This window comes from Falco naumanni, chromosome 10 (genome assembly GCF_017639655.2).
Source record: "Falco naumanni isolate bFalNau1 chromosome 10, bFalNau1.pat, whole genome shotgun sequence".
NCBI classification, from domain to species: domain Eukaryota; kingdom Metazoa; phylum Chordata; class Aves; order Falconiformes; family Falconidae; genus Falco; species Falco naumanni.
The window spans coordinates 20,554,190-20,576,182 of NC_054063.1; the positions used below are offsets into that span (position 1 = coordinate 20,554,190).

General features: G+C 49.7%; 2 protein-coding genes across 4 annotated transcripts; one reads left to right on the forward strand and one right to left on the reverse strand.

The window, feature by feature from the left end:
- Window positions 1–216: 216 nt before the first annotated feature.
- On the reverse strand, window positions 217–21,948 carry RIC8A (RIC8 guanine nucleotide exchange factor A). 3 transcript variants are annotated; one of them, XM_040608452.1, is made up of 13 exons: window positions 21,832–21,948; window positions 20,969–21,097; window positions 15,186–15,301; window positions 12,240–12,440; window positions 9,842–9,889; window positions 7,085–7,699; window positions 6,348–6,442; window positions 5,323–5,473; window positions 4,549–4,644; window positions 4,103–4,247; window positions 3,494–3,638; window positions 2,374–2,493; window positions 217–1,504 (listed from the first exon to the last, which is right to left on the reverse strand). In XM_040608452.1, exons 4-13 carry the CDS (start codon window positions 12,321–12,323, stop codon window positions 1,384–1,386), a joined length of 1,620 nt encoding a protein of 539 aa, XP_040464386.1. In that variant the 5' UTR covers window positions 12,324–12,440; window positions 15,186–15,301; window positions 20,969–21,097; window positions 21,832–21,948; the 3' UTR covers window positions 217–1,383. The 3 variants fall into 3 exon arrangements, with proteins under 3 accessions (XP_040464386.1, XP_040464387.1, XP_040464388.1); XM_040608453.1 differs by lacking the exons at window positions 15,186–15,301; window positions 20,969–21,097; window positions 21,832–21,948 and adding an exon at window positions 13,711–13,840; XM_040608454.1 differs by lacking the exons at window positions 15,186–15,301; window positions 20,969–21,097; window positions 21,832–21,948 and adding an exon at window positions 12,530–13,271.
- On the forward strand, window positions 14,017–19,410 carry BET1L (Bet1 golgi vesicular membrane trafficking protein like). Its single transcript, XM_040608455.1, has 4 exons — window positions 14,017–14,159; window positions 14,630–14,721; window positions 15,483–15,539; window positions 17,188–19,410. The coding sequence occupies exons 1-4, from the start codon at window positions 14,141–14,143 to the stop codon at window positions 17,353–17,355; spliced, it is 336 nt and encodes a 111-aa protein (XP_040464389.1). The 5' UTR covers window positions 14,017–14,140; the 3' UTR covers window positions 17,356–19,410.
- Window positions 21,949–21,993: the final 45 nt, after the last annotated feature.

The window sequence follows — 21,993 nt, forward strand, 5'->3', positions numbered from 1 at the left end:
TCAATGCTTACTCTAACTTTGGGATGCTCTATTCTGTTATACTTAGTGCAGGGAAAGGTTCTGGCTTAGCCCCAGTTCAACGCCACAATTTTACTTCCCAAAAAACACCGTAAAGTTCAGGGTGATCAGAGTAGAACCATCTGCTAATAAGAAAAAGCCAAAGATATTTCCTTCCTTTCTCAGAGCTATCACATTCGATGAATCACTGCCATGCAGTCGTTTGTCAGGTTTTCTTTATTCTAGCATCACTTTTGCATTCCTACTTGTGATAGTAAGTTTTGGAACTCTGGTACATGAGACAAACTGGAAGATTTTCTTTAAAACAATTTTCTTTAAAAAGAAAAAAACTCAAAACAAATAAAAGACAAATCTAAGCCACAGCAAAGGACAGGACCAACACCAGCCCCTGGGTGCAAACAGCAGCAGACCTGTGGGAAAGCCAAGGCAGACAAAGAGGCAGCAGACAAGACAGATTTTGGCCTTTCATTTGGAAAGCATGAGATGGGAAAAGATTAACGCCAAAACTAAACTTTGTGGTTACAGGAACATTGCACAGCGCCAGAGACCAAATATCAGAGCATTCCTGGCAGTCACCTGTGTGTTTCTCTCCTGCAGCTGATAGGAACGCTGGAAGCTTCACAGAAAAGCTTCGCTCGCCTCCCCACAGCACACACATTGCTGCTCCTGGCCACACTCACATACACTCCTAAGTCCACACTCACATACACTCCTAAGTCCACACATTCCTGTTCTGCACAAACACCGTCACGCTCACAGCCACACATCGTGCACACATGCCCAGCTGCCTGCTGATGAAATGGATGCACTATGCCCCGCGGACACCAATCCCCAAGGGCTGCCGTGAATAACTGCTCCCACCTGCCCACCGCGTTCCTGGGGAGCAGCTCCCCACACACAGGGCCAGCCTCACACAGCCACACACGGTGACGCGCATGCTGACAAGTGGCCACATAAGCGTCGGCACGTACACAAGATGCTCTGCAGATTGCTGAACCATGATGGTGTGACAGAAAGATCCTCCCCCAACTCTTCTTCCCAAACATCACGTATTTAAAAAAAAAAAAAAAAAAAAATCCTACTGGAAAGTCCTGGAAGTGATTTGGAGTACGAAATCCTCAAGGCTGCTGACAGGAGAGACCAAAGTAGAGCCAGGTCACGAAGACCCTCTGGAAGGAGAGGTGGTTACGGACCTGGGAAGGAGGCAGGAGGTGTTCCTTACTGTGGACTGTGAGGGTTCCAGGCTGGATCCAGATCCCACAGGGAGAGTCCTGGCCCAGTACTAGCCACTGAGTGCGGCATCAGTTCTGAGGGAGAGCGGACAGAGGCTCCCCAGCTCTCCACAGCTGGGGCAAGAGGTCTGGATCAGTCCAGCCCCAGGTCAGAGTCGGACGATGACCTCTCATCAGCCATATCGCGGATGGCATTCTCCATGGGGGCCAGGTTGCCGCTCGGCGTGATGCCCATGGGCTGGATGACTTGCTCTCTGAAACCAGGGAGGAGAGAGGGGAAAGTAACACAAATCTGCAGCAGACAACACGGGAACAGATGAGCACTACAGCAGAAACATGGGGCTTGCGGAAACTGCCCAGAAGCAGCCCACAACCACACCAAGCAACCACTAAGAATCCCTTTTTAGAAGTGGGGGACAGTTATCACCACAAAACCTCCAGCATGGTGAGGAAATGGCTGGAAGCACAATTTGCAAGCATTGTTATCCTCAGGTTCCCTGGAATAGGCTCAGTTTTAGGGTCCTGTCCAGGTACAGGTTGTGTGGTGCAAGGATTGCCAGAGGAAAACTAGCACTGACATCAGTGTTCCTCTCCCTCTAGCACACGATGGAAATGCATACATTAAATGCACTGCCCCCTCCCCCTCCCATCCGTGGGGGTGGTCTGAATTCAGTTGGCAGATTCTGGGTTGCTCTGTGGCACCTTTTAATGACGGATGAAGAACAACCAGAGAAAACACTCCTGCAGGGAAACGGATTGGTGGCCCTGACTGCCATCTGTCCCAAAACACTGCTTCCTGCTGAGCAGCCTTGCCAGGACAGTGGCTGCTGTTCTTACTGAGCACCCAGCCAAACCTGGTGAGGCAACAGGTGCTCAAAAACACAGTGCAGGCACGTAGAGGAATTTCACAGCGCGCCATTACACCAAAGAGGTGTGCAGGGCTTGCAGTGCCTTCCCTTGCACATAACGGGGCCCAGATTAAGGAAATATTTCCTCATGTATCTCCTCCATGCTCTCTCCTACATCCCTTCAGTTAAGGGTCGCCTTGGGAATACATTGTGATAAATGTAAATCACAGACACAGGTGCTGATGCAGACATGAACGTACACAACTTTCTAGTACCTGGACAATTTGTCAAACATGTTGACTAACTTCATGGCTTCGTATTCCTTCTGCTCTTCAGTCATTCCTTCCATGGGGTTGGGTAGTTTCTCCTCGACACGTCCCGTGACAGGGTTAATGCTGCAAGAATAGCGAGGCCAGGGCAAAAGAGAGGGGTAAAGCACAGGAGGAACAAAAGGGCTGTTTAAAATCCTTCTTTGCCTGTACAGAGCAGAGGAACACAACGGCAAGGCTGACTGTCATTGCCGCTCGTGCTTCCAGTCTCTTTCTGTATGTCCTGTGCACAGTTGTCCCCGCTTGCAAATCCCTCCTATTTCTCTTGCGTAACCAACATCACCATCCTGCCAATTCCACAGTGCAGTTTTAGACCACATGCACAAGGGCAAATGACACTTTTCCCCTCTCCTTGAGTCAGAAGGCAAAAAGCTCACACAGAAAAAAAAACCCAAAAAACAACCCCCAACCTGTAAACCACATTGAACAGGATGCTGGAATGTATAGGACCTAGAGCTGAGCACAGTCCTGGAGCTCTCCCACCACATCCCTCATCCTTGAGTTACCACCATTAATTCACAGGCAAATGAAAAAAACCAACCCCCAAAAAAACACCTCGCTCCAGCAGCACAGGGCTCTGGAGATGGAGGAGTAATTGGCACTTCCAATCCCGCTGCAAGAAGGAGCCGCCCTTGCTCCAGCACACAGTAAAAACCTGTCACCGTAGTGGAGTGTGCAGATGCCAAGAACGGGTGGGTATCAGATACGGATTAGAGAGAGATACTGCCACGTGCACACCATGAACAGGTCTGGTGCAGAATGGGCTCTGGCTGAAGGAACCCACTTTGCTCTAGAGCCTGTACCCAGCTGCAGAGACCAAATATATGCACCAGTACCACTATGAGGAGCTCAGCCACAGAGCCATTTCACCCAAGGAACAGGCAGAGAGGGTGGAACAGGACATCAAAGGTAAGGGTGAAACTGGTAAATAATGTGGAAGGAAATGCTCATGTGAAAAAGCGGGACAAAGCAGATGGCAGGGAGAGAGATGAAGAAAGGGACAGAGCAGGAGTGGGAAGAAGGTGTAGGAAAAGGGGTGCTATAGAGGAGAAGCAGACTTCTTTACTTGGGCTTTGCCTCTTTGTACTCCTCAGTGTCTGTGTCTTCATCTTCCGAGTACTCTCCCTCTTCCCGACCACCAGCCATGAGGCCTCGTGCTGCCAGGAGCCCAGCTGCATTCCCGTAGCCAGTGTACTTCACAAACCGTGACACTGCCAGGAGAGAGAGAGAGAGAAACCACCCTGTGCTTCCCCTTCTGCCTCTCCAGCCCCGTCTGCTCCCCTGTGCTCCAACAGCAAGATCAGCGCAAGGCCACGGACACAGAAATGCCAGTGCTTCCTTGAACTCCGACAGGGAAGCAAGGCTCCCACGCTATGCACCAAGAACGGCAGGGACAGCACCCACAGGGCAGAGGCCTGAATGCAGGCCAGGTTGTCGACAGGGTGTTGGGGCGTCCTCCAGCAGAGCTTTTCACTCACCGCTGGCACAAGAAACTCGTTCCCACAGAGCACTTGGATACTCTCCCCTTTTCCCTACTCAGTGTATCTAGCCCAAGGGAAGACAGAAGATCCTGCTGGCTGCAGAGGGTCACCAATCCCACACTCTCTGGCTTGCCCAGGGGCCAAGCTCCAAGATTTCCTGTCACCAAAGCCCACAGCAAGCCCCTGCAACTCACCACTCTCCTTGCAGAGGACAAAGAGGAACTCTGCTGCACAGTGCTTCACGTCTGTGTCGATGTGGGTCATCAAACGTACCAGCTTGTTCCGCAGTGAGTTCCCCACCTCTGGCCGATTCCTCACATCCCGGAGTGGAGGCAGCACCTACAAGGCCACAATGAGGGGTGATCAGCAGAGCTGGAATGGCAGCAGCAGGTCAGACAGGGGAAAATGTATGTGCATTTTACAAATCAGCTAAAATTAATAAAACCACAGAGTGTGGGACATGTGGAAAAAAACAGTGTGGAAAAAAACAGTGTGGGTACCACTGGCCTCAATCACCCATACATATCAGAACCTAGCAGAAAGACAGAGGAGGTCTGTTTGGAGGATAGCAATAATCAGGCCGTTTGCTATTCTCTCTGCTCAGTGCAGCATCATTCAATTAGGCCGACAGATAGCATACCTTTGCCTTCAGGAACTTCCTCGTCTGGCGGTGGACTCGGGCACTCTCAGTCAGCAGGTTCAGCACAGGGGTCAAACTTTCCTTCAGCTTGTGTCCCTGCAGAAGTGTCCACAAAGTGAAAAACACGTTAGTCACACTGAGCTCAACTCATCTGGCTAATGATGGAGAACACGAGTACAGACCATCAGGGAAACAGATGGACATGGAAGCTTTCCAGCCTCTACTATAGGAATCGGTGCTTCATCATTCCTCAAACTGGCACGAACTTCCAAACCCTGCTCTGTAGCACAGCAGTGCTAGAAATACTTGTATACGGCATCCAGAGTAGAGAAGTGCAGCTGTAAAATTTGGAGGCCCTTTGGAATAACTCCGGAGACTGAAAGCCACAGTCAGCTTCAAAATAACGCAAATTCAGGCTTCCAGAAGCGGCCCACCATATCACTGCTGAGTTGAGCGAAACAGAGCACTGATATTTTAATCACCCAGCTAATCATCTACTGTTCAACCCATCTCACTACCTGCAGTCCATAAAGCAATCACCCAGTCACCTTCCCAGTTGACAGACGTTGTTTTAGTCCTACCATAAGAGTTTTGCCTCCACTAAAAACTGCCTCTTCTGTAAAGGGCTATCTCCAAAATACCCATGCCTTGCTGGTGCTCATGTGGTGTCGGCACTGGGCTTTTCAAGGATGAATGTAGACTGAAGGAAAGGTGCCCTGCAGTGAACTTGTGAAAACAGCAGTGATGAACTCACACAGCAGCTTCACAACTCACCCTGTCAAGGCGTCGCTCCAGGAAATCCAGTAGGATGCTGACTGCATCCATGTTGACACCCATGTACTCAAGCGAGCCTGGCCGGACTTTCGGGGTCAGAAGGACATCCAGACATTTCAGGGGCAAGTTGCCCAAAAGGTTAACTGTATGACTAAAGATATAAAAGAGAAGTGAACACGCAGTCATGGATCTTTGCTCACAGAAGTTCTTCAGCTATCCAGAAATGAAGGTTCGTTACTAACTTCCAGGAGCGTCAGTACCTCAAGATCCAAGCTGTCTTTGGACTGCATCCCAAGCTCCTCACACCACTAAAAGGGAATAAACTGAACTGCTTTTTGGGTAGTTGAACTATTTTCTGGGAGTCCAAAGAGACTTCAGTGACAACTGAGAAACCATGGATCTTGACAGAGATGCCAAGTAGGACTAATCTGGGTGGTCAAAGATCTTTCTCTAGGGTCTCCTGCTGTATGACTCCTTCTCAGCTTGACGGTCAATGCAATGCATTGTTTAGGATTCCTCTGACTATAGTTTTCTTGAGAACAGGATGGTGTCACCTCCTCACAGCTGACACCCCTGGACCAATAAGGCTCAGCAATGTGACAAAGGCAGTTTCTCAGCATGGCTCAAGAGACTGACAGTTAATTAAGGGCACTCCATGCACTCCTTAATTAAAGTATCGAACATCTGCTCTGGCAGATTGCCCACTGAAGTGGGTGGCACTGTTGAGGAGGCCTGACGCAGGATACTGAATACAGCCCTTGGGGTCAGCAGGCTTGGAGAAAACCCTTCCTCCTGTAGGCCGGGAGGCTGTGGCATTAGCACACAGAAACTGACTGCAGGAAGGGCTGGGCTACTTCTGGGTTCTAGCAGCATGAGGAACACACAGGCCAAATCAAAGATGCCTGCTTGTCAGCAGTCACCTTAGCAAGCACCAAACAAGCAGATGTTAATGCCAGGGTCAGGCAGGATCTGCCTTGGGGACCCTGTTTCTAGTGAAGATCATGACCTAGTTATCTAACACAGACCTGTGGAACTCCTCAGTCCGGTCCTCTCCATCAGCAGAGATCATGAGGCAGTGGCGCAGGAGGGCACCCAAGTGCCGGTACAAAGCAGCATCTTCCTGGACCCAAAACAGAAAATTAAAACCTTGATGAGGAAAAGGGATCCTCCACGTCCCACAGCCTGCTGCTCCTGCAGCCCACAACCCCATCCCTCCCTCCAGCAGCATGATAACCAACAGCAGGGTGTTTAACTGGAAGTAGCTTCCCAATTCTCATTTTGAGGTCAACACAGAGTCTTCCTCCTGCCCAATACCTTCCCTCTCACTCTACAACACCGGGTCAAGGGCTGGAAATGGCCCCAAAACAGGCCCATGGATTACCCAGAGATGTTCTCCATCATACTTTCCTCTCACCTTGTCCAGAAGGTGAAAAGAGTACCAGGACACACTCAGAAGCAAGTTACCTGGGAGCATTGCCCTCCCACTTGCACAACAAATCATGCCATTAGGAAGGAAAAATACCCAACTTTTAAACTGTAATGCTCTAAAAGTCTTAAGGGTTAATAATGCATTGGATAGAGGCGGTGCTCTAGGAAGAAAGGTCCATATACACGCGAGTTTCTTGCTACCCATACAAGTACCTGGGGGCTGCACGAGGGCCGGTATGTAATATGAGGAAATGCAACAGAGGAGAAAACCAGCAGTCAAGCCACATCCCGGAGACATGTGAATACAGTGGGATGGGTCACCCAAGGAGCTTACCTCGTCCACCTCCCTCTTGCTGGAATCAAAGGTGATATTGAAGAGCACTTTCAGGATCTCCATGGCTCGCTCTGTCTCTTGCCGAGGCAAAGGTGGGAGAAGTCCCTCCTCAGTGGCAACTTCATAAGGGTCCATCCACTTTACACCAAGGGTCAGCTCCAGGGTATCTGTCATCAGGCTAATGCCCCTGAGCTCTTGGGCTAGCTGCTGCCGGATGTCCACTCTCAGCGCCGTCAGCAGGAACAGGAGACGCAGGTCAAAGAACTTGACCTCGTGAGGAAGGCTCCTCTCATTGTACAGTTTGATGCGCTTGGCCAGACCCACCACCAGCCGGGCTTCAGCTGTCAGCTCCTGTGCCCTAGGGCTGCTGAAGACAATGTTGCAGAGACATTTGAGGGATTCCAGAATTACATCCAAGTCTGGGACCTCCCGGATGAGCTCCTCTGAGTAATCAATGCCAGCATGCCTGGAGAGGGTCTTCAGGCCTTCCTTGGTGGTGAAAGGGTCAAGGCAGTATTTGTCCCGGGACAGGATGCGGATGCTTTCCAAACACGTGACCTGGCAGGAAGGCTGCAGCTCTTTTTCCAAGAACTTGATCAGCAGCTGGGCCATTTTCTGTGCAGTTGGAAAAAAGTAATGCCTCGCACACTGATGCTTCACGGTGCTCCCCCACCACCCTGTAACGCTCTGAACTGGAAAATGCAAGGGCCATCTAGAGATAAGCCCACTAATGGCTCTGGATCCTGACCCAGTATGAGCAAGGACACCCACCAAGAAACAAAGAACAGCTGGGAGAGGGTATCAGATGTGAGGGGAGAATATGAACAGGCAACTATTGCCTATTTTAGCTTCACCCATAGTTAGGATGATTCAGGCTAACACAGTTTACTTGGCAGCTGCATTAAGCAAAGAGGGCAGGGCAGAAACACCCCTTATGGCTTCACTAAGGAGCAACAACCAACTCAACAGTAGTGCTCTACTCCCACCCAGAGCCTTAAGATTAGGGAGGCATCTGCTCTGGGTGCTCCAGAAACAGACTGAAAAAGTTGAGAGATGCATCAGAAAATCACCAAGGGAAGGTAAAAGAACCCAAGTGAGGCAAGAAGAACACATGATGCCGCGGGAAAGGAGGTGAAGAGGCCTCAGGAGATTCAAGTAAGTAGTGTCTCCCTAAATCTCAGTGCTGTCTGGAGACCTACTAGCCCAGATCCTCAAGCAGGTACAGACTAGCAGAGCTCCACTAACACGAATCAACAAGAGCTAAAAATCTAACCCTTGTGGATAACAGCATGGTACTCGACAGCAATGAACAGAAGAGTACAAGAGCAAAGGTGTTGCTTCATGCAATCACATCCAGCTGGGTTTAAACCAAGTGCAGCCATGGTTTGAACCAACACCTCACATTACACCGGTAATTCACTGCACACACATTCACACCTTGGTCAGGTAAGATCTCACTAGATCTCTTTAGCATAACACCGTATCAGAGCACATGTCTTTCCATGCATACTACAAGAGCAAAGGAATCTAAGATTGCAAGTTTTGCTATCACTCAGTGTAACAGGCTTAACACAGCCTAATCAGTTATACTTCAAAATAATAAAAGGACTGAGGGAAAGAATGAAGAAAAAAGGAATTTTAGTCCTTAACGTGAGGCTAGCAGAACCGAACAAGCTTTAGCTCATGAAGTATGCCCCACAATCATAACCCTGAGAAGCCAGAAGCACAGTCATTCCTCTTCTTCCATACAAGACAGAGACACATGAGTTAAAGACGAAGTCATAAATAGCCAAAGCCTCTGACAGACTCAGGTTGAAAAGATCTCAGAGCATGTGCCCAGGGCTACACCAATAGAAGAAATGAGCACAAGGAACTAGACGGTGATGCTGAATTCATATTTCATGACATACACTCCAAAAGTGGAGCACCCCAAGGCTGTCCCTGAACTTAGAGCCCGTGTGACTGTCCCAGCCTGAACAGCAAGTCAGTGCAAGGCAAAGAGCTTGGATCTTGCAAGATCTGGTCCTACACGTCAGGCTGTACCTGGAAAAACTTCACACTAGCTTTAGCTGGCAATGGTACAGACAAAAGAGGTCCCATTCTCCACCCTGGATGCCTGGTTCGCACTTGCCATGCTAACATAGGCATTAGCACAATCAACCAATGAACTGGACCACAAAACTGACTCAGCTTAAAAATAATCCAGGAGAAAAAAAAAAGTTATCATTTAGGCAGATCAGCCCACCAACCACGCGCAGCCACGCAAAGGTCTGCCCTCACATGAAAGAAGTGAAAGAACAGAAACAAACAGGCAGGAGCATTTCTTTCCATCAAGTGCCAGATTACACCAGCTTAAAGTATCTGTTAATATATAGCCTTGATAAAATCCTGCAACTGGCTCACAGCAAAACCACTTACCCTCGAGAGGCTTGCATGTTGCTATGATCTTTGCCTAGCAGATCCATGCCACAGATAAAGGATTACACTTTTATATACCCGTGGCTGAGACTATATCCATCACTGAACCCAAAGGGCTTGCTAATGCTGGAAGGGTGCTGACCTGTATCCTAAAACAACTACTGATGGAAAAAACAGAGCCAGGCATTTTGAGCACACCATTCCCTAACCAAGTTAATGAAAAAACATTCATTTCTTTTCCTGTAGGGGCTGCCACCACTAAGCCCTGCTGGACATGAGTACACAACAGCAGCAGATTTACACATCCGACAAGAGGAAGAAAGCAAGGAGTGTGCCTACCTTCCTGTCTTCCCGCTCCTCATCATCAAAGGTGAAGCACTGAGATTTCTGTGGGGGCAAAATAAAAACAATCGAAACAATAGGTTAAAAATCCATAAAACTGTTTTGCCCAGCCAAGGAAGGGCCATTCAGCTGGAAAGCAGCAAGTCTAAAAACATACTGCAAAAGCAAGCACACCTTCTCAAGGACAGTCCCAACCGGCACAGAGACAAGGAATCAGCATGGCAAGGAGTGCCACAGTGCTCAGAGAGGTCTACAATATTTGTGGGGTTTGTAACAAACAGCACAAACTCCCAAAGAACAAGACAAAAGGAAAACTCCCCTGCCACTGAGGTTTTTGCTTCAGTCCTGACTTTTCTTTCCAATGCTGTCCCTACCTCAGCAACTCTATCTACATGCATTGCAACTACAGGTAATGAATCTGGTTTGAATAGCAGAGATTGACCACGCCACCAGGTCTGAAACGCTTTCCTTTTCTGAGGTTTCCACTATTCTGTGGGCCCCCGTTTCTCTTTCATCCTTGAAAAACATCTGTGATGAATATTACCCACTGCCCTCTTCCACTGGCTCTGCATTGCAGGCTGAATGCCACAGGCCACAGTTGTGCCCATCTGACAGATGGACTTTTAAAAATAGTGCAGCAGTAAAGTGGGTGCTCATCACAACCCAAATATCCTGTAATAGCCGGTAATTCCTCTGCTCAGCAAGGCCACCAATCGCAGGTGTTCCCCGACTCACTCTGCAAATGTAGTCTCCCCTGCCGTTCACTGCCTTTTTTTACATGCTGCTGATTTCCTGTCTGCTTAAAAACAGAAAATAAAAGTTTGCAGATTAACTGTGTCACAGTTACCAAGATCCCAGGGATGGCTTTGGTCTTTCTAGCCTAGAACAAGCTGTGATGGGCAAAGCAATCTGGCTGAGAAACCTCAGGTGTGGAAGCAGGACAGCTGTATTCCTGGAGGGCAGCCCCTGGCACAGCACTATCATGCTTTAGCATGGTGAGCTGACCAGTGCAAAAGCTGCTGCACCACGTTATGAGGAACCGGTGGTTCAGTCCTGGAACCGATCCGCTCTGCAGACAACCACACCACTTGTTCTTGTTCTTTTCCTCCACATCCTCTTTGCGGGCTCCTGAAATCTCATTTCTGTATATTTTTCAGCCATACCTGTGGTTTTGCTTTAGCTGTAGTTTCCTCCTGGCAATCAAAAACTGACTGCGTATGCAATAGTGAATTAAAATATATCCCCAGAAAAGTACCGTCATTTTTTTACAGTAAAAAAAAAAAAAAAAAAGTCAGGAAGTTGCTTAGTTTATCTGCAGTTTCATAATGCTCGTTGAATGCTCCATTTATTCTAGACAGGCTAGCAAAGCCACTGACATTCTTACAAGTTTCCTACGCTCGATACACCGACAAAGGAGCCAGCCAGAGGAATTAGACAGAAGATATTGTGGTTTGATGCCTCAGGCTTGTTACACATCAAATTCTGTTTGCACTCTGAATTCCTCCAGCATTACACCTGCTGTAGGTGATGTTAATCCTGTGGACCATCTTTAATAGGGACCTACTCCTGAGCTAGTGTCTCCCCTGTTTCAAAACAGAGTGCTGGAAACAGCTGCACACTCTCGCTCTTGCACACTTGTGAAAAATATTCACAGGTTCTCCCCTCTGGCTTCCCACCTACTCAAGAATGGTGCAGAATGAGTCACAGATCTGCAGGGCCAGCCCCACCCTGGTGGAAACCCTCTGAAGGAAATTTCCCTGACAACCAGTCTATTTCAAAAGGGATTTACCCCCACAGATAATCCTTTGCCACTTGAAAGCTAGAAACACTTCCATCTCTGCTTCCAAACCATTCTTTTGGGGTTTTTTATTCTATATTTGTTATTTACTTCTTATTATCAGCTTTCAGATCAAGCATCTGTACCAAATTCCAGCAGCCCATCCCTGTCCACCTCTGATGATCTTTTACTTGCAAATCACAACCACGATTTCACCTGCAGCTCCTCCCCAGGCCTCAGTTTTATTACCAAACCTTGCCTTAACAAAAAAGCTCCTCCTACTCGGTCTTCACATTGACATTTATTTCCCTGCCAGGTTTTACTTGGGATCTGGATAATATTTTTTAAAGAAAATCCCTTCCACGTGCTTTACTTCCAGTATACAAAGGAACCAAGATAGAAGCTGCTTAGCTGCTTCCTAGCAAAACATCAAGGAATGAACCATCTGTAAGTAAAAGACGAAGCAGTCTGTAACATTTTTATGGCAGTAACGCGCAGACAGATGCACTCAGAGGAGACAGACTGGGGACAGCCGGATGGCACAGAACACGGCCAACCTGCTTCCAGGCTTGTAAACAGCAGCAGCTGACATCAGGGAGAGGTCTGATGCTCACTCACCTCCTGGTTGTAGATCTGAAGCACCTTGAGAACTGTGTCTTGCTCCCCGCTTTCCAGGGTGGCTACTACAGTCCTGAGCTCCATTATCTTAACAGCTCGGCTTCAGCAGGAGGTGAAACCAGGAGGAAAGGGAGTGAGGGGGCTTCCAGAGCTCCTGGACAACAGTGATGGTGATGCAAAATGACCTCGATACACAGATATCTAAGAGGGAGAGAGAAAGGGGTGGGGAAAGAAAAAGAGGGGCAAAAAAATAAATCACAAAAAAAAAACACCCAAGTGAGATTGCTCACGCTGTTGCATCCATAAAAGCAGAGCAGACGGACAACCCAAGTAAAGCCAGCAGCCAGCTTCCTCTCTCTCCCTCTAATCTTCTTCCTCTCTTTGCTTTTCAACGTTTAATATATGCTCTCCCAGTAAAGCACTCGGGGAAAACCTTCCCCCCACCCAGCCAGGGGATTAACATAGAGCAGATAACAGCAGCTCCCTGAAATAGCTCTCTGCCTCCTCCTCCCCTGGCTGGCCTGATTTCTGTTACTGCACAGAAGAAGAAAAAAAAAATATCCAGAAACATTCCTGTGGAGTAAAAAGGTATGGAGAGGAAAGCCAGGCAGACAGGAAAGCATCCCCCTGTTTTAAGGCAGAACTACCTTTTAAGGTGGTGAAAAGAAAGAGTTTGCGAGGATTTTGTTGCAGTCACTGCATGCAGTCAGCACCAGAGACAGGCTGTGCATCAGATTATGTCAGACACACTGCACACGCAGTAAAACTGCACGTACGGGGATGGCTGGGCTCCACGGCCCCAGCCTTTATACCATTATAGAAGATAATGTGCCTCATGAGAATAATGTAAATGAGCAGATGCGCATAGGCACGGATGATGAGATTATTTTAGACACAGGCACAAGTTTAACAGTTCACAGAGCTATGCAAGCCCACAGTGTTGGAAAGTAACTCCTAATGGTGGAAAATCTAGCAAATTTGGGTGGGTACATGGGCTCACACACGCGTCTAGGCTCTGCGCTGCCACGTACCGCGGCTCTGCAACAGGGCCAAGCACCGGTCTCGCCCGTCACGGGAGCCTGTGCCCCGCGCCCCGGGGGATGTTCGAGGGTCCCGGGGCCAAGCCTGGCCCCCCCCGCCCCGGGGGTTGTTCGGGGGTCCCGGGGTGCCCCGGCGCAGCCACGAAGGATTCCGGGACCCGGGGCACATGTCGCCCTCCGGGAGGGGCGACGCCGGGGAGCTGGCGGCTGGCCCCCGGGCGGCAGCGCATCCCCAGCGCTGGGGGGCGGCCCCCGCCGTCCGTGGGGGGAAAGGCCAGAGCAGGTGGCAGCACCGGTCACCCCCCGCCCTTCCACACCCACCACCGCCCCCCTCACACTGCGGCCTCCATCCCCTGCCATCTCTTTGCACCTTCCGACACCCTCAGGCCCCCTCCTTCGGCCGCCAGGGCCGCGCAGGGCTCTGCCGGTACCTGCACTCCTTCGGAGACGCCGGAGCGGGCCGGGGCCGCGCCCGACCCCGGCCCGCCGCCCTCCCGGCCCAGCGGGCGCCTCGGCCCCGCGGCGAGGACAGGGCAGGGCCGGGCCGGGCCGGGCCAGAGGAGGCCGCTAGGCCCGGCCGCCGGCGGGGAAGAGGAGCGGCGAGCGAGCTGGGGCGCGGAGGGAGGCGCCGCTCCCTTCCTCTCCGCCGCCCCGGCTTCCTGCCTCATTTCCTGGCCCCGGCCCTCCCCCAGCGGCGCTCCGCGGCGCGGCCCGGAGAGCCGCGGCCGGGACGGGCCAGGCCTGAGGAGGCCCCGACAGCCGCCCCGCGGACGCCGGAGGAACCCCACAGCGGGGCAGGGCGGCGGGCATTTGGCTGGGGCCGGCGCGGCTCCGCCCGGCGAGGCGGGGCTGGTGGCCGCCATGGCGGAGTGGGGCCGAGGTGAGGGGTCGGCGGGGCCGGGCCCAGGTGGGGGCAAGCAGGGGGGTCACTGCTGCCGCCGCCGTTTGTGGGGGAGCGGCCCCGGGGGGCAGGGGGGCGCTGCCACCGCCATTCGGGAGCTGCAGCAGGCGGCGGCCCGGCCCGGGCGGCCCCTCTGCCCAGCGCCCGGCGGCGCTCCGTGCTGCCGAACCCTGCGCTGCGCCCAGCGGCCTGGCGGGGCTTCCAGTCCGGCCCGTCCGGGGAAGGTTTGGGGCGGTTTTGTCACGAAGAACTGGGGAGCGTTTCGTGGCACTGATCCCCCGAGGTTGCAGGTGCGAGGGGGCAGCTGTAAAGGCTTCCATGGCAAGCCCCAGACCGGCTGGGCAACGAGCCTGCTCTGCCTCGCCTGCCACGTCGGGTGAGCAACCGCACCAGTAGCTGTATCAGGCCAGATAAAACTCATGCTCCTCGTTTTTTTCCCCCCCACCAAGGTCAGAGTCCGGGTGCCGTGGAGGATATGCTGGATGTAGAGAACAAGCGTATGGCAGACACCCTAGCCAACAAGGTCACCAGGCTGAAGTCGGTGAGTTGCTGAGCTCGTGGCGGGCGCTGCGGTGAAGGAAGGACAGGGCATCCTTCTCCAGGGCTTTGCGGGGGATGCGAGCTCCTGGTCAACATAGAGGGCTTCCTAAGTATTAATGACTCTTAAGTTGTTGGTGGTACGGTGGTTAACTTTTATTTGTGGAACGCCAGAGATGGCTTTATGAATTTCCACTTTCCTTTTGAGGTTTAGCGACATCACCTGATGGGAATGGTGTGGCTTTCGCAGCTCTCAGGTAAGGAGTTTTAGGCACAGGGAGAAACATAAAAGCTGCACAGAGGGGTATTGCTAAGCGCACCTCTCGGGGAAAAAAGTCACAATAAAAGGGCAGGTAAATTAGTTTTGAAAAATGCTCATATCTGTAATAAGAGGTGTTCTTAAAGCTAGTTTGCTCCTACTAACATCAAATACTTTGATTTAGGGTTTAATAGAGGTCAGTGACTCACCTTGTAGAAGGGAAGACTTGAGTTGTGTCCCGGCATTTAAATGCTCCTGTCCTATATATGACAGATTCAGACAGTCGAGCTTTAATTTCAGTGTTGCAGAGCTGAAGAAGTTCAACCTGAAACCAAAATGAGAATTTATTCCTCTACTGAACAAGCCTCTGTCTGTCTGTGTAGAGAGGGGAAGCGGTGGCTTGCTTTTCTAATGTGCGTTTCAAATTTTACCAGCACTAGATGCTTTAGAGGTTCTCTCTGCATTAGAAGTTCATTAATACCCATTTCTGCCCTTATCTTGTGTAGCTGGCTCTGGATATTGACAAAGATGCTGATGAACAAAACCGTTACCTGGATGGCATGGTAAGGAACCCATGAAATGTAAAAAGGCTGACTTTTTTGTGCTGCCTCTCAGCAGTTACCTGAACTGTGGAAGTTTAACAGCAGTTCAAAGTTAGCAGACAAAGTCAGATCCCAGTGGTCGGTTTGGCAAACCAGGGAGTGTAACTAAACCGGTTTCCAGTAGACTTCTAGATACATAAACATCAGATCCTTGGCAGCTGCTAATATCACTTTCTCTGAATGGGCAACACGGGTGGTATTTAGCACCTGGGAAGACTGATGTAGGACAGCACATTTCAGAAGTCTCCCAGGTGAAGATTACCTCCTTACTGGGATTAAAGAGCTGCCTGATGGGCCTGTTCCTCAGATGCTCCTGTGATTTTTGGTATTGCTGTATAAATCTGTCTGGGTTACGTACCTGTAACCCCTGAAACACAGGCTACCTGTCAGGAGTTTGTAGTTCACTGATGTCTTTGGAAAGAAGGAGCAAAGCTGATGCTCTGGGTCCATTCAGGTTGTTCGGTGCCCTGTTCTGTCGTCTTTCTGACACGCAACACCCAATAAAACCAAAATTGTTTTCCAGAGTAATCTGCCTTTTAAGCCTTAGTTGCTGATGGGAAACCACAGTGCATGGGGGAAGGGGCAGAATAGCACATCCCTGTAGCAGAGGAGTTACCTGCTATGGCTTTTTAGGGGGAAGGTAATTCGTTAACTGAATTGCAAGAGGAAGGGGAAGCCCACCCAGAGATTTGAGAAGGAGATCGGCAGCATAACTCTGGTGCTTGGAGAGCCTTTTCTGCCTGTGCCGGATGTTGGAGAGCTGGTATGTGGAAGCAAGAGAAAAGATAATTGTAGTGTTGAAACCAGTTGAGTCAAAGGTGTAAGCTCAGCTTGGAAGCTTAGTAACGGTGTATGCTGACAGTGTTGGAGCATCTGAAATGGATACTTGCTCAGCCCAAAAATTAGAAGCATGGAGACCTGGAATAAAAGGTGTAATGACAAAAGACCTTAAAGGTGAAGCCCTCAATCAGCATGAAATTGTGCTGCTGTTACAGAGAAGGTTTTGAAGCATTTCAGGAGCAGCATGAGCAGAAGCTTCAGATAATTCGTGGATAAGGAAAAAAGACCAGAAGTCAAAATGAAAATGCCTGAACTGCATTGATTTGAGAATTGTTTGCCATGCTCTGGCAAAGTTGCACATGCGTGCCATTCCATGCCGAAGAAAAAAATAGAACTAATGGCAAGAAATTGCAGCTTCTTATGTGCTTGTGAGCCTGTGATGCTGTACATTTAACGGCTTTGTGTAGGGACAGTTCCTTTAGATGAAGTGCTCGCTTGTAAAGTTGCTGTTAAGCTGTTTCAGGCAGAATATGCTGCATGGGTACAGTTGAACAGTTCAGCAGCAGGTAGCTTGACCCTGTTTTAAAAAAAGGGGAGGCAGTTTGTTTTATGTTTGGAACAGACCTTCCACTGTCTCTTTCGTTGGTGCTGCTCCTGCAGCCTGGGCACAGGAGGGGCAGGACCTTCTGGGAGAGATGTGATGAGCACAGAGAGGCCAGCAGCTACTGTGTGGCTCTCCGTGCAAATGTTTTTTAGCCAGGAAGTGGGAGATTCTTCAGGGATATCTTCATCTGTTTTTAATGCCTCTGTCTTATTCTTTCTCATTCAGGATTCAGATTTTATGAGTGTGACTGGCCTGCTAACCGGCAGTGTGAAGCGTTTCTCCACCATGACGCGATCTGGGAGGGATAATCGCAAGTTGCTCTGTTCTGTTTCAGCAGGACTGATTGTTGTTTTCTTCATCCTCTACTATCTTGTGTCAAAAGCAGGGACTTGAGCTTGTTCTGCAAGTTTTACAGATCGAAAAACATGACTATTGACAGACTTGTTCAATGCCTTTCTTAGTCTGCCCTGTGGTGGAGTCTTTGAGATGTTCCAGACAGACCTTCCAAATAATTTTTCTTTCCACCAGCCTCTTGTCATTGTTCTGACTGGTCTCAGACATCTCTTTATAAAATGAGTATGTTTGATTCTGAATGGATTTTCATGTCTAACACAATTTTGATGGTGTTAAATGCTTACGCCTTTATCTCTTGCCTTGTCCATGTCTTGCGGCCTATTTTTAAGGGCCACTTTTGTGTTACCTCCTTACTGATACTGAGCACTAAGCTTGTGAGCAGATGTGGCTGAGAAATCCAGAGACTTGTTGATACTTAAATGTTTAATAAACCAGCTGAGCTTTGGAAGCTGTAGAGTTTAGGATGTCGATTTATCACATTTGTTAGTATGAATCTGTGACTTACATTCCAGTGTGGCCCCTCAGCTAATACCTGGTCTCAGTTTCCCCTTGACTTGGGGACCTGTTAATATCCTCATTGTCCCTGGGTTGAAATGAAATCTGTACTGCTTTGAAATGAAGTTAGCAGTAGATCTGGACCCTGGTACTCTCTCATTGTTGCAGTGAAGTGTTGCAGAGGAGCAAGACTAGCTTGGTCATCTTTATCAGCCTGGGTAAAGCTGGGGATGAACCCTGCAAGAAAGGGCCGAAGTCCATAAGCCACCTTGATTTACACACATATAGTATCTTCCAGTACCTTCCCACGCACTTGCAAATGCACTCCCTTAGACTATTAAATCAGTGTGAAGAAAATCTGATAGCAAAAGGTTCTCTTAATTTCAGTTATTGTGGTACCCTGGTATTTGGGCACTTTGGGAAGATGTGCAAATAAAAGCAGAGGTTGAGGTCAAGTGAAATGTCCCAAACAGTGGTGGTGGGGTAGCGGCAAGAGGTCAAGGAAAGATTTGATCGGAGGGTTGATTTGTTTATTTATTCATGTAGAAAGTAACGTAAGAAGCGCTTGCTTTGCCTTTGGTAGTGCTTTGGGGATCCCTGCCTGCAACACTCCTGTCAGATGTGTGGCGAGGCACATCCCTGCCGGCTTTGTTTGCGAAGCAGTCATTCCCGATGAAGGTGCAATGCATGCCAGGTTTCCTCTCCTGAGGTGGTGCACGCAGCTCTGGGAGTGCAGTACCTGGGAAATCAGTCTTCCCTTCACCCACCCTGCCTTTCGCTGGGCTGCTTGCTCGCCTCATGACCCCATTCTTCCATACCTGAATTATTTAAGTCTTCCCTATGATTGAAGTAAGAGATCTGTAACTTTAAAAATACTGTGTCTGTTAGGGGAAAGAAAAAAGAATTTAAAATCAAACACTCGTCTCTTCAGACAAACCCCACTGCCTGTTGTATAAACCTTCCACTTTCCAAAGCAGCTGAGCAGAGCTGCTGTGTTTCATCTTGTCTGTTTTCTGTACCAACTGCTCATGTGTTCTGGTTTTCCTTTTTGAAAGTCTTTGCTTATTTGCTTCTCTTACCTTCCTGTAACAACTGCCTCTGCAGGACTAAAGTATTCTTCCTCTGATTTTACAGTCTTTCTCCTCTCCAGCAAGCTTATATTCATCAACGACTGGATGTTTCCTTTGGCCTTCCCCTTGTACCCATTAGGAATTCCTTTGTCCTTGGACTAAGCCGGATCTAGATCTGTAAATGGACTGTGTTGTCCTTTGTTCTGGCTGTACCAAACTGCTAACAAAATACTCTCATAACTGGATTAGACGTCTTCCCCCTGTCTCACCCCTTGTGGGAAAAAAAATGCAGGGAAGGCAAGTAGAAAGGAGGCAGCAATGACTGTCTTTGGTTCTTCCTGCTTCTCTGGTAAGATGTGGCAGCTCTGAACTCTTTTTGTTTGGAAGAATGATGGGTGAATTGATGGACTTTGTTTTTATTTTCTGAAGCAGATGACTTATGATGAAAGGCCACTGAATGGCCTGGTCTTCACAGTGGTGGTGGGGTTTATTTGCTTTTACTGTTGTAAATAAAGTTCTGTTTTTAGAATTTTTTGCTCATGTTTTTTTCCATGTGCTTACATGTTAGCAATGCCAAGATCAGACCACTCAGCTGTTCTACTTGAACTGTAGAGAACCTGCAGCCTCAAAACCCAATTTCAGCATTATGCCGAGAAACAGTGTGTCTTCAATGAACTGAAGTATGGATATTTGAGCAGAGCTGCCCTAGCTTGGAAGGAGCAGGTCTTCATTGCTCTGCAGCATCTGCCTGTGCCGTTTCAGAAGGTGACTTGTAACTCCAGTATTCTCTCTGAACAAGTGATACTTCAGAAGTTGAGCTGCTGGGGGAACTGTCTGCAGTATCTTTCTGTGCTGGTCTAGGTATTAAGTAGTCCTGCTATTAGTCCAGGTCTGACTTGCCTTTGGCCCTTCTTTGCCGAGGAAATATTTTCCTATTTTTAATGCTTTGTATCTGAACCTTTGAAGTCCTCTAGAACTCAAAAAAAGGATTTAAAAAAACATATATTTAATTAACCTCAGAAGTTTAAAACTGAAAAATTTAAGTTAAAGGGGTTTGAACCTCAGGTGAGTTGTACCCCCCTCTGATTCCCACTCCAGCGCAGCCACACGATTGGAGGGAGCGTTTGCAGGACGCTGTGGGCACTGCGCAGTCTCCTCCTGCTCCGGGCGTTTCTCTGGGCTTCTGCTGCTGCCTTTCCCAGCAGGTGCCCATGTCCTGTTGGTGTGGCGTTTCCCACTATTGGGCATCAGCACGTGGCTGGAGCAAAGGCTTCAATGCGCAGAGAAAGATGTGTGAGTGTTGCCGAGCAATTGATTCCATTGGGAGGATTTGTATGTGTAGGGAGTCTTGTTACAGAAATCAGTTATAGCACCACATAACGTGCCCAACCCTCTGAAAATTAAGAGCTGCAACATTAGGAAGTTCTTGGGAAAACTGAGTTAGGATGTGTCACCTGTAGGCATGTTGCAAAAGAATCTTGCACCATAGTGAATGGGCTGAGGAAGTGCAAAATCAGAGAGAAGGAAGAATTCAGAACAGGGGTTAATCACAACAGCAGCACAGTAGTTGAAGGCAACAGAAGGACAGGGCGCAGGATCGAATATGTAACAGCGTTAGCATTGGGACTTAGTCTCTTGAAGATATTGTACCGCCTGGCCCTTCAGCATTTTCTAAACATCTAGTTATTTGAGTAATTTGTTTTGGTTTCAGTGCTCGCCCATAGTAGTAGTACGATTACAATGTTTTTTCTGAGGCATAAAAATGAGAGAGAGCAGATCTTCCTCACACACACACCCCACCTCAAGGTGAATGTACAAAATACTTGGGAGTGTTTTTATTGAAACTGTAATAAGCCAAGAATTAGAACTCAGCTGTGAACCGTTACTTTAAGCATGGTTTTGCAGCACCATCTAAAGGTGCATCTCCAAATCACCAGGGTGACTCATTAGCTACAGAATAACTTGGACTTTTCTTGAACGCTAATGCCACAGCTAACACACAAGCTGAACTGTAACACGCAGCTGGGATCACTGCAGCAAATGTAAAAAAAAAAAAAATTTGGTAATAATGGGACAAGATGACATACCGGAAGTAATTGCTGTCTGCATCCGTATGCTCATGGTTGTTTACTGGAATTACTACGTGCAGTTAACTGACGACAGGGGATTGCAGGTCTCGTGGAAGCTGCAGGTGCCTGGGGCTTAGTCAGCGTCACCTGGAAGGGGAAAAGTGAGAAGGAAACAAAGTGTGACCGTGGTGCCTCGTTCTCCACAAGGCTTGTCCTCAGCAGAGGCCACCCGGTGCGGCAAGTTGATGTACATGTCTGTGGCATTGGCCGTGCCTCATGTGTGCCTGGGCACTTCCAGCTGACGCCCCCTGTCCCGGTGGCACGTTCCTTGGGAACCTCCTGTGTTACCAGGACATTCCTGAGGGGCTGCTGCTGCTGCTCCTGCCTGGCACTTCTGCCCTTTCTGGGGAGGCACGTGAAGGCCAGAGAACTGGAGCTTGGGGTCGGGTAAAATACATCCCTCGAGTGTTTTTAGGAGGCCACTCAAAGCAAAGACGTTGATTGCAAGCAAGAAACAGGGGGATGTGCCCACGCCACCTGGCAAGGGAAGCAGTGCTGGGGCTGATGTCCCCTTCCCCACACCTACAATCCCTGACCCATCGACGCCTCCAATGTCGCTCTCCCCATCCCCACCACCATCGCCAGCCCTCAGCTTGGAGAAGCAGGAGGGAGACAGGACATGTCCCCTGCCGTCCCCAGCCCCCCTGGAACGCGGAGGGGGACCCTCCAGGTAGGGGTCGAGCAGCCCCGTGGGGACGGCGACCTGCTCGGTACCAGGTGGAAAAGGGGATGGGGACACCGGGGAGGCCCAGGGACAGACGGACAGCAGCGGTTAGGGACGGGGGAACGGCGGAGACGCGGGGCTGCCGGCGGCTGCTCACCGCTCGGGGGACGGAGCCCCTGTCCCCGGCAGGACGAAGGCCGCCGCGACCCCAGCACCAGCCCAGCCGCGGGACCAGCACCAGGGCCGGACCCGGGCCGCGGCCGCAGTGCGCCCGCCATGCTGCGTGGCGGCCCGTTGCCGCGGCGCCCGGCGGTTCCGG

Bases quoted from the DNA above. Each gene is read 5' to 3' on its own strand.
- RIC8A (XM_040608452.1), bottom strand. From the start codon at position 12,323: ATGGAGCTCAGGACTGTAGTAGCCACCCTGGAAAGCGGGGAGCAAGAC. The intron at 4,248-4,548 runs GTATGCTATCTG...GTGGCCTTGTAG, and splicing joins GGAAGTTCCTGAAGGCAAAG to GTGCTGCCTCCACTCCGGGA. The intron at 3,639-4,102 runs GTGAGTTGCAGG...CTCTCCTGGCAG, and splicing joins TGTCCTCTGCAAGGAGAGTG to TGTCACGGTTTGTGAAGTAC.
- BET1L (XM_040608455.1), top strand. The intron at 14,722-15,482 runs GTGAGTTGCTGA...TATCTTGTGTAG, and splicing joins AGGTCACCAGGCTGAAGTCG to CTGGCTCTGGATATTGACAA. The intron at 15,540-17,187 runs GTAAGGAACCCA...TTTCTCATTCAG, and splicing joins ACCGTTACCTGGATGGCATG to GATTCAGATTTTATGAGTGT.